The sequence below is a fragment of the Macrobrachium rosenbergii genome, chromosome 13 (assembly GCF_040412425.1).
Source record: "Macrobrachium rosenbergii isolate ZJJX-2024 chromosome 13, ASM4041242v1, whole genome shotgun sequence".
NCBI classification, from domain to species: Eukaryota; Metazoa; Arthropoda; class Malacostraca; order Decapoda; family Palaemonidae; genus Macrobrachium; species Macrobrachium rosenbergii.
Genome location: NC_089753.1, coordinates 42,778,913 through 42,791,412, shown reverse-complemented (window position 1 = coordinate 42,791,412; position 12,500 = coordinate 42,778,913). Strand labels below are relative to the sequence as shown.

The following is a 12,500-nucleotide window of genomic DNA, read 5'->3' as shown; positions in this document are numbered from 1 at the left end:
GTTCAAAGATATAGTATGCATGAGGGTAACAATGTACATAGGGAATAAGTATATTTACTTAAATTTTGCAATAGGCTATTTAGGAATCAAGTTTAGTTTATTAGTTATTCCCATCTTTGGGCACTGGATGCAACCCAGCTGACCTCAAGTTCCGTAATTCCCCGTCCTTGAGTAAATACCACCCAGAGAAAGGGGGATTTGACTGCCCACAATACAATGTTCTGATTTTTCCTGCTCTATTGATAGGAATTTTCAAAATCACTGTGTGTACACTTGTACTATTATCATCATCGCCGCCTTCTATTACAAGCATAAATAATGTAAAACAAAACCAACAATAATACAAACAAAAAATCACGGTTAACAAGGAATAATGTAGGAAGAGGCAAGGATCTGCAATCCCACCCCACGTATACACTCCCTCTGTAAAATGCCCGAGATGTTAATAAGGTAAATGAACTCGAAGATAGCTAATTATTCCTGAACAAGTCTCTGCTGTCCGCAACATCCATGCAGAATTCCGTCCATGCAGAATTTCGCAGCTCCGATGAAATCGCTACCGACAGAAGCCACAGGCAAGATCCTGCTGCCATTTAACTCTGAAACATGCATGCCAGCAAGCATGTCCACGCAGGCAGGACGTTCGCTCGCGCCTCGTTGATATTCCGCGGGGATGAATTCAAATAAGACCTCTCCTGGGGTCAACTACTCATCACTGATGCCGGGAGCCCCCTAATCCCCCCCACCCCCCTTTTCAGCGCGAAACAAGCAAGCATTCAAGTAACACCTTTCCAGAAGTCGACCCATTATTGACGGCGGGGGACCCTACGCTAGGCGTTCAAAGAAGACCTTTCCTGAGGTCAGCTCATTATTGATGGTCGGAGCTCCCAAGCGAGCCAGCGACGACATCCGGGAACTTATCAGCGGTGAATGGTTAATATAAGTTGGCGATGTCTACGATAAACGATGCAGCGAGCGTCATATCAGCCAAGCCACCAACGACCGCTGGTTACGCAACTTCGGGAAACTTTGTTTACTAACTGGTTTGTTGGGTGGGGTGGGGGCGGGAAGGGGGAATTCCCCGAGTGGAAGAGTTTAATGATGAAATCTTTCAGGTCATACTGAATAAACTCGAGAATAAACTACGGCAAAATAAAGAGATAAATATATACCAATTTGATACAAAATACATAAATTTGAAACAGATAAAACTATCATGAAATATTACAAGATTTTGACAGGAAAAATAGTTACTATCATAGAGACTAGAGACCAAGTCTGCTCATCAACCGGGCATCAGTAACAAAGACCATTTATCCAATCCATAATCTTCTTCTTTTTCTTTTAACGTGCTTTTATTCCCATTTTTGTATGGGGTAAGCACGATGCCTTCTTTTGAAGGACTTTTTTATTTGGCTTTGGGGTAGACCTGTGGTCTCGATCGGCTGCCCTGCCTGACATCGCTTAGACCCCGGTACGTATGTTTCATGTACCATACCAGACCCAACGCCCTTTCTCCCCAGCAGCGAGAAGTTATTGCGCGGGTATGGCGAGAGTTCGAGACGTGTGAGATGTTTGTTATGTTTTTAGGTGTTGTAGTGGCTTTGTTTTGTGTGTGTATTTAGTCTGTAACATCCATTTGCTTTTTTAAGCAAACCTATCCGTTGATTACATATATAATCCCGGGATGTCTACACGGATAGCAAAGTGTCTGCCTCTCTGATCAGCCGGCTTGTATCAATTGAAATTATTTATGTCGGATAAAGACGACTAATCTATAAACATAACAAAACAAGGAATAGAGTTTTCTGTATAGCGTATAATGGATGTATGAAACTTTCAGCCACGGCCCATGAAACTCTTAGCCGCGGCCAATGAAACAGCCATGGTCTGTGTTGTTGCTACCGACGGCGGTGCCAGAAGTACGATTATGACTAACTTTAACCTTAAATAAAATAAAAACTACTGAGGTTAGAGGGCTGCAATTTGGTATGTTTGATGATTGGAGGGTGGATGATCAACATACCAATTTGCAGCCCTCTAGCCTCAGTAGTTTTTGAGGGGGCAGACAGAAAACGTGCGGACGGACAGACAAAGCCAAAAATTGTCATTACTGCCCCATTTAAAAGCCTTATATCATAAAATCGACGACAACATCCACACAATAACATCTGTGGATGAATGCTCCATGAAAACACGACTTCTCAGGAACAGAGAAATAAATAAGAGGCGCTTCTGTATATCTGAATAATAAAAGCTGGGTCCAGATCAACACTACAAGAACACCATGAAGACAAAATTCAGTATGTTGTAGCCACTGCAGAGCAGAATATTAAATTCTGGCCAAAGGCCAAGTACTGGGACCTATGAGGTCATTCAGCGCTGAACAAGAAATTGAGAGTAGAAAGGTCTGAAAAGTGTAACAGGAGGAGGGAGAGGTCGCAGTTGCACCATGAAAAACTGTTAGGAGAGGGTGGACAGCAAGCTGGAAGAAAGAGAAAAGGAATGCTTACAGTGCACCGCATGAGGTGCACTGACGGCACTAACCCCCCCTACGTACGTAGGAGTCAAAACTACCAAATTAATATTGACTGAATATCTTCCTATGGCGGCTATGTTATGATTTATGACCAAGTAGTCGAAGATAAAGCAAGAACCAGATATAAATTATCTTTGTAGTAATTTTGATACGGTTTTATTCCCTCTAACTACGAGGAGAGCAGAACTCTTGAATGTTATGGATTTAAGAAAATAACACTATAAAATAAACAAATTAATATAGAACTATTCTATTATTATTATTATTATTATTGATTTAAAATAAAAAAGAGCTACTATTATTATTATTATTATTATTATTATTATTATTACGGGACTGAACTGTCTAAAAGAATAAAATATTCAACAGACTGGCTCTCTTAAAGGAAAATGAATTACCCAGGAGGACAGGGCCTTCAAAGCAAAAGAATAAATAAAATGTCATATTAAATTGAAGCATAATTTAACGACTGTAAAATACTCATCACAATGCATTGCTGCTCAAAAAGGAAATTTTCAAGGAAATGGTAAAATGCGTAAATGCAAATTTTCGTAACCAATTGACATCTAGTTGCTGAAGCGAAGAAAACCGCCTAATATAACTCGAGTAACAAGGAGAGAGAGAGAGAGAGAGAGAGAGAGAGAGAGAGAGAGAGAGAGAGAGAGAGAGAGAGAGAGAGAGAGAGAGAGAGAGAGAGAGAGATTCGAAGTTAAAATCAAAATCCCAAGATATCGAAAGCCAGTCCTAAGCCTTCATCTGTCAGCTTCAATGTAAATATTTATTTTCAGTAATGTAATTAAAAAAAAGTACTGACATACTTTTTTTCCTAATTAACAATTTGATTCCACGGATATTCCCTGAAGATTATCTGGCTTACCTTCGTTATGAAACATTTTTCCTGTTATTCTTTCTCAAGTTCCAAACATCTGCTACAAAAGGTATTACAAATATCTGACGACGAATTCCGGTTTTAAAAACATGTACATGTAACTGGACTTTATACAATTTAAGATAATTCATACGGTGGATTACAAAATGTATAAATCAACCTCGTTCTTATCACACTTTGTGTGGTCGAAACCCAGTACACTGGTTTATACAAGCCGTTAGGATACGAAGTAAGCCTTGCGCTTAAATGTCCTTTGCGAAATGTCAAGTGTCAACAATGTCTATCCCTTTGTTTATATTTTTTTTTCGACAAACTACTTCGCTCCAAAGGCCAAAAGATCCGAAATCGACTAACCCTTTCAGCCTTATTCCAAGTACAGTTTCGGCATCTGACAAACTCTTTCGTATAGTGCGTTAAAGGATCGAGAATATTTCCACTTATCCCCTAATCTGTCAACTATTTCGTCTTGTTGTCATAATATTTAAAAAAATATCCCTCTATATCCACTTATTTGTCAACTATTCCGTCTTGATGACAAAATATCAACAACAAAATTATCTCTCCGTATCCACTTATCTGTCAACTGTTTCGTTTTGATGAAAAAAAAAACTCTGTATCCACTTATTTGTCAACTATTTCGTCTTGATGCCAAAATATAAAAAAAATAAATCTTTGTATACGCTTATTTGTCAACGATTTCGTCTTCATGCCAAAATATTTTCCCGTATCCACAATAGTACCTTATACCAGCAGAGCATTCGACAAACCTCCTTCCATACAAATGCCCAAGGTATAAATCTAAATAGTAATAACAATTCAAGAAATTCCACGATTAAATACACTCTGGGCACTCACTCGACTCGAAGAAAATCTCAGACACCATGATCCACCGTGCGCTGTAGTGTAGCTGGATCTTGACGTACTTTCCGACGCGTCCGTGCAATTTGATGGTTACGTTACGGCCGTACTCGGACACCTCGTCCTGCATGTACTGGTAGTCGATGGCGCGGCTACTGAAGTAGTTCCCGCCCACGCTGAACAGGATTCGGGCCTTCGAGAACACCTGGAGGAAGAGAACAAGCAACAAGAGTCATTAAGGGTATACTTATAAAATTTAAACTGTAACTCAGTGGGTTAAGGAATGTGTTTTAAAAGCAGCTAAAAAATGGGGCCTGTCTCATCCTTCAGTCTTGCTTACGATTGGAACTGGAAGATAAAAGTTAGGCCTAGCGCTGGGACCTATGAGATCATTCAGCACTGAAAGGGAAATCTAGAATGAACAGGGGTTTTGAAAGTGTAACAGGAAGAAAACCCCGTAAATGAATTATGAAACAATCGTTAGGAGACTGGGGAAAGTAATTTGGAAGAAGATAAGAACAGAGGTACAACAAAGGAATGAAAGGGGTTGCACCCAGGGATCGAAGTTTCTTGCGATTGCGTAGTTATATTTGATACAGGTCCTAAAAGTATCCACGGGTGGTCCTGGCTAATACATTTATGAATTAGGAATCCGAGCTCTTCTGTTCTGTAAAAATTTTGAGCCTACAAATATATTCGAGCATATCTCGGAAGGCTCCATTAAGGACCTAGGCCTAAGACTGGTTCTAGTAAGCTGGATATGCTCTTCAGGCGCTACATAATAAACTCGTTTGAGCAGTTCCTTCCGATTTACAGGGGACTTAACCGTCCTTCTTTAAAATACGATCTAACAATTACCTGGGAAGTCTTCTACCTCCGCTTGCTTTACGGATATGACCTAAAGAACTGGAACTTGAGTATAAAATTTAGGCCAAAGCTGGGACCTATGAGGTCACTCAGCGCTGAAAGGGAAACTGACAGTAAGAAGGTTTGAAAGTTGTAACAGGAGGAAAACCTCGCAGTTGCACCATGAACCAATTGTTAAAGAAGGTGGAAAGTCGGATGGAAGAAAGCAATATGAATGGAAAGAAAGTGGAAAGTCGGATGGAAGAAAGCAATATGAATGGAAGTACAGTAAAAGGAATGAAAGGGGTTGCAGCTAGGGGCAGAAGGGACGCTGCAAAGAACCTTAAGTTAATTAGGTATATCTTAGTTTAACCAGACCACTGAGCTGATTAACAGCTCTCCTAGGGCTGGCCCGAAGGATTAGATTTATTTTTACGTGGCTAAGAACCAACTGGTTACCTAGCAGCGGGACCTACAGCTTATTGTGGAATCCGAGCCACATTATAGCGAGAAATGAATTTCTATCACCAGAAACAAATTCCTCTTGTTCTTCACTGACCGGTCGGAGATTCGAACTCGCGACCAACAGAGTGGTAGAAATGCCTACTGTGAACCATATGAGGAGTGCTGACGGTACTACGCCCTACGGAGGAAATGACCTAAGGCATTGCCCTAATAACATTCTGCTATCTCTGGTATTCTCAGAATTAGTCTCTTTTAATATATATATATATATATATATATATATATATATATATATATATATATATATATATATATATATATATATATATATATATATATATATACGTATGAGAGAGAGAGAGAGAGAGAGATAAACTTCCTAGGGCAACACCAGAGAAATATCACTATATAAGGCACTGTATAAATATGGACCCATTTTCTAATAACAGTTTTCTACGAGAGAGAGAGAGAGAGAGAGAGAGAGAGAGAGAGAGAGAGAGAGAGAGAGAGAGAGAGAGAGAGAGAGAGAGAGAGAACGTTCAACCTCGGCGAAATACGGGACATTTTCTAGAAAGAAAACGATGCCAACGCACAGAAAGGACAATATCGGGAAGAAATATCGGTCATTTTGTGTATTACAAGTATTTCCCCTTCACTTCTGCAATTCCTATCCTCACAGGGAGGCGCTTTTCCACGTACCCTCTCTCTCTCTCTCTCTCTCTCTCTCTCTCTCACACTTGTATATACAAAAGAATAACATTCTTATAAAACAGATTTTATTTTTCTGTGTCACTCCTCAATCTAGCTTTCAAAATCCAAAATCCTAAAATTCTCCCTCTCTCTCCTTTCACTTTCTCCCCCCCCTCACTTACTCTCTCTCTCCTTTCACTTTCTCCCCCCTCACTTACTCTCTCTCTCTCTTTCTCTTTATACAAAGGAACACCATTCTTACAGAACAGGATTATTAATTTTATTTTTCACTGTTACTCCTCAGTCTGACTTTCAAAACCAAAAATCCTTCTCCCTCTTTCTCTCTTTCTCACACACACACATATATGCATACACACACAGTTTGTCTAGCACTTAACACTTTCAAGCCCTTTCAATAGCAAGATGGTGCACCTTGAAATTAAGGTACTCTCTCACCATAATATAAGGCGTTCCTAACATCAGGTTAGATTCTGACTCAACAACGACACCCACATCGTCCAGACGAAAATGATATCCATATGTTTCCGTGATAAAGGACACCAGACAGGATGACGTCTATACTGTAGTGTCCTTACTGGAGGACTTCCATAATGTTCATGACAAAGGACATCAGTAATAACTTTACCAAAGATCATTCATATTACTCGTAAAATCCGTAATGGAGGAGCCCCCAAACTAACTCTACTGAAGGATTTTCGTAATGTCCTTTCGCTATTCCTAAAAATACGCATTAACGCGAGGAATTATAAAGTATATGTAAATAATCAAGGAAAGAATTTAACGTCAGAGAGAAGAGTAAAATAGAAGAAAATGATACAGAAGGGTGTGAAACAATGAAACAGCAAGAAGTAGGTGAACAGATGAACTTTGAGGTCAAAAATAAAAATCGTGAATGAAAATGCCTGAACAGATCGAACTGCAACGAAGTAATAGTTATGTGCACTCGATTTTTCGAAGTACTTGACAATGTGGATCCTGACGACTAGAAAAACGTATGTAATAATAATAATAATAATAATAATAATAATAATAATAATAATAATAATAATAATAATAATATCAACGCTTCACAAATGGCTTAACCCAATCACGTGACCTGACAAAGTCGTCCAAATACCTTTACACGGTCATTTAATTAACCAATTCATTTCGAAAACCAATAAACCGTGAGGTGAAGTCCCACTTGACCTGACTGCTCAGTTTTGAAACAAAATGCAACAAAGGCTGTCGACCGTGACGACGGTTTGGAGTGCTGTGTTCACTTTGTGAGGAAGGTTACGGAACAGTTAATGTTGTTAGTGTAGTCACTCGGCAGGTATTTATTCATGATTTCTTACTTAATACTTAATCCTAACACTTTAATATAGTAGACTACTACTACTACTACTACTAATAATAATAATAATCTGACAATGGTCTAAGGCTATAACACGAGGGGAAACATAACTGTTTTTAAGGTACACTTTCTAAAATAATGCACAATTATATCATCGTATTTATATATGTGTTGTCCAATAAGTCAATAATCCTTCAAATAACTGGCTTTCGGAAATTCGTACCCTGTAGTATAACCTCGTGTAAGAATTGACGGATTATGCATCGATAAATATTTCTAAACGCTTCTCTTTATATTACGCGAACCGTGATTTGACTGTGAAGCTGTTCTTTTCTGAGAAATGCTTTAAGGAGAATGAGTCCGTGCTAGAACAAAAATATAGTAATTAAACGATAAAAACTGCAATTTTCATACAACGGATGGGGGGCAAATGCCCAACGTACCAAAATGAAAGCAGTATTGTGGTGACCTACTTCAAGAACTTTATTCAGCAAACCTGGCCCAGAAGATAAAGGTTTCTTCAATATATTTGTCTATACCTGACAATCAAAGGCTTAGGGTAACACTCTCTGTTATTGTAATTAGAGATTTAAATATACATATACATAAAAAGTTATATATATATATATATATTTCTGACTCACATCAAGATCGAACCCAGGTCTTTCAATTGAAAGGCAAGGGCGCTGCCCACTAGGCCATACAAGTCTTAAAGAAGTTGGAACCTGAGTGCCACTTCACACAAGGAATTACCTGGGCAAGCTAACTACTTGCATACCAGCGTGTTTTCCCCAACTTCCCGACTCAGGAAATTGGGGAAAACGCGCTGGTATGCAAGCAGTTAGCTTGCCCAAGTAATTCCTTGTTTGAAGTGGCACTCACGTTCCAACTTCTTTATGACTTGTATGGCCTAGTGGGCAGTACCTTGCCTTTCAATTGAAAGACCTTGGTCGATCCTGATGAGCCAGAAACTTATTTTTGTTCCACACGTGATTTTGTGTTGATATATATATATATATATATATATATATATATATATATATATATATATATATATATATATATATATATATATCACTCAGATTTACCCAAAAGCTATCTGTTGTGTTTCCAGATTACAAATAATTCACTAGATAGTTACTATATGGCTGGCTGTTTCTGGAGATAACCAGACAAATACGAAACATAGGCACTGCCGATAAATATAATAAATCCGTATGTAATTTAATGTTGCCCTTACTACTATATTCCTCACCTTGCTGGCACTACATATTTTCTCAACTGTACCTACATTCTACAATTCTACATAGGAATTAGATAATAAAGGTTACATTTTCATCATATTTACCATCAAGAAACGTGCGGAACCAACACAGTACAAACCTCCCCATACCAGGAATACGCCCTGGAAAATGTGGCGTCTGGCAACTGCAAAGCGTCCGACAACGGTCGCTGAATTCCGTTTGATGGGATCTCGGTTATAAAGCCAACACCACACAAACGCTTGAGCCCTATCCAGGAAGAATGCTGTCAAACACAGCAAAACGCAAGATCGGCTTTTCTCCCGATTTCAAGTATTAATAGCCCGAGTCGATTCACTATTCACGGGCCAATCCCAGCGTGGGTTTCAAAGATTCAAACGGCCCGAGTAGAGAAAGCTTCTCGCCTTGGCGCGCGGAAACTGGACATCAAAACTCGCACGTAACCAACCGTTCCTTTACGCTGACCTCTTCTTATCATCTGCTGCTGCCGCTGTGATTACGCTGTCCAACGACCAACAATGGCTTTCGTTTAAGACCACTTTATTTCCGAGTCTCACTTTAAAACGACAACGAATGTGCTCAGCCAATGGAAACGTTCTATACCCGACTCGACAGAAGTAGTTAACAATTCAAAGGACTGTGAAGCCACGGTGAGGTTACGCACCAGAGTGAGGAAGAACAATTCAGGACATGAGAACAATCTGACTTGCCATAATCGAGGTCTAAGGCTTTGACTAATATTCAGGCGATTCGAATACCTTTTTTTTTTGGTAATTGAAACAAGAGCGATCCTATGCAATTCTGCTACAATGATTCTGATTTCGGAAAGCATGCACGCGATGAATACACACGTATTAGTGTGTATAGAGTTATATGAACCACAATTATCTTTAGGGTCAATTGGTTACCTATAAACCAATTTGGTAGTTGATAATTATATGCTTCGTACAAGAAGCCAGGGAAATGTATTCACTTTAACGAACACAATGTAAACTCATATGAAATTTGAATTGTATGTGAAAAAGGAATAAAGAGCACCACTAAAATACACGACAGACACCGCAAACTGATTTAATGAAAACTAATTCACAAAACCCAAGCTGTACTTTGGCCACTGCACATGCAAATGTAAAACGCCATTTCACAAATCAGCATCATTTTAAAGATTTTGTTTGCTAATATGAAAATGATGTATAGCAAGGGGAGAGGGGGGGGAGGAGGAAACTAAGGTCTTATACTTGAGAATCCATCCAAGCACGGTCTTACACGCTGCAACGCCAAAGGAGGAAGCAATCAACCAACCTGAACCGATGACCAAAGCACCGTGAGTATCGCCTCCACAAAAAATCACGCCATATTCCCATCCTCGAGAATTCGACGAACCACTAATGCGAACGCATTCAACCGGCATCAACCCATACATTTTCGGCACACCCCGTACACCCAAAAATACATAAATAATCCCCTAAAAGGCCGCCCGTCGCCCATACATTCGCCCTAAAATCTCCTCCACGCCCATTCAGTCCGACGTAGACCAATACAGAGCACCCACCTCCATCACTGTCCCGTCAGAGCAAGGAACGCCAGCCAACCACAACCCGGCCACTTAAGTTCGGGGGAAAATTACTCGTCCGAATCATTGCAAAAGGGACTTTGGTAGTTTGATGGACGTCGCAATTAGGAGACGTAGCCCATCGTTGGTGGGGGGTGGGGGGTAAGGAGGGGAAGAATGGAAAAATAGGAAAGGAGGGAAGATGATAGAATCGTAGGCTTAAACGCAGGATTGAGGGGAGGGGAATTAAAACAAGAGAGGGTGAAGGAAGGGGGGAGGGAGGGGAGGGGAATCGGATGCGGTCTCTAATTACAAGCGAGAGAGAGAGAGAGAGAGAGAGAGAGAGACTCCAAAGAGATATTACCCATCGCGGATTCTTTTCATATCTGATACTTAAATCAGTGTGGATATTAAACACGAGATAATGAAGGAAAAATCTCGTGTCCAAAAGTTAGATTGGACGAATCCTTTGAGAAATGTATCCGGGGCGTCGTGGAGGAGGAGGAGGAGGAGGAGGGGCCGGAGGATGGGGAGGAGGAAAGGAAGAAGTTGAGGAAAGCGAAAGGAAGAGGAACTGGAGGATAGGAAGACCATGGTGGGTTGATATATGCACGATTTTGAACATTTAAAGTCCAAGATCTTAGCAATCTTACAAGTTTAATCATGAAATTTCATTTAACGATCTGGTTTGGTAAGATATTAATGAATTAGAAAGACCATGGTTAAGAACGATTATATTTATCAGCGATGTTAGGAATGCCTCAATAAGTAGGGTAGAACGCAAAATAATAAAGATGAAAATAGGATTTGTACCAAATAAATACATGCGATGTGCACTAAAATGATTTACTCAAGCAAAACGGCTCAAACTTGAATGCTTCACTGAACGAGAGAGAGAGAGAGAGAGAGAGAGAGAGAGAGAGAGAAATGAAACTTCAATTCGTTCACTTCCACGTCAAAAGGCTCGTCCACGCCTTGCTGACCAAGACAAGATGACCTAGGTCGCTTGGGGTGACCTCGTAAACCCTTTGATCTTAAACCTGACCTTTGACCTTAAACCTGACCTCCTTGTATAACTTCTGACCTTTCAAAGGTTATAGAAATGAAACGACTCTAAAACAGAACTTTGAGTTACAAGTTCAGTTATTCTAACTTGAACTTTGTGCTTTAAGTTTTTTGCAAAGAAAACTGTTGAGGTGGCTATATGTCTGTCCGTCTGCTCTTTTTCTGTCCGCCCTCAGATCTTAAAAACTACTGAGGCTAGCGGGCTGTAAATTGTTATGTTGACTACCCACTCTCCAAACATCAAACAAACCAAATTGCAGTCCTCTAGCCTCAGTAGTTTTGATTTTATTTAAGGTTAAAATTAGCCATGATCATAGCGGTGCCAACAACATAAGCCACCATGGCAGCGGCTGAAGTTTCATACAGCATTATACGCTGTACAGAGAACTCGACTGCGCCGAAGGAACTTCGGTGCCTTTTTTACTTGTTTTTTTATAGATGTCGATGAGTCACCTAACTTACCACCCGCATCTTGCCCAGGCTAGATGTAACCAAAAAAAAGAATGGGTAGTGTGACAGCATGACACCTCAACAGAATGTAGGCGCGGACGGTGAAAAAAGTAAGTAGCACTGGTCGCACTAAATACGCTGATGAAGGTTCAATTACCACATAATTCAACTCAATTATTTTTTCCTGTTTACGAACAACAGTTCACGGATAATGAACTAGCCTCTTTCAAAACGGGTTCCTATATACGTCTACAGAATGGAGGAACTTGCCATCTCGACCAGTTCTTATACTTTACTATTTTGATGGTTTTGGTGCAACAGTGTTGGAAAAGAGCTCAGGTCATGGGCTTAAACATAACAGCCATTTTGGGAAGATAAATAGCATAAAAAATCCACGTAGACAGAGGATGCCTTACTAACAGCATCCAGTTTTCTGTTAGCATTAGATAATTTATATATATATATATATACATATATATATATACATATAATATATATATATATATATATATATATATATATATATA

At 39.7% G+C, this 12,500-nt stretch overlaps 1 protein-coding gene across 1 annotated transcript in view; it reads right to left on the bottom strand.

Annotated features, from left to right (window-relative positions):
* The window catches only part of LOC136845234 (discoidin domain-containing receptor 2-like), a 577,207-nt gene that overhangs the window by 80,841 nt on the left and 483,866 nt on the right, over nt 1-12,500 (bottom strand). The window contains 1 exon segment of the mRNA XM_067115322.1: nt 4,284-4,491. Within this exon segment, the coding sequence (XP_066971423.1) occupies nt 4,284-4,491 (208 nt within the window).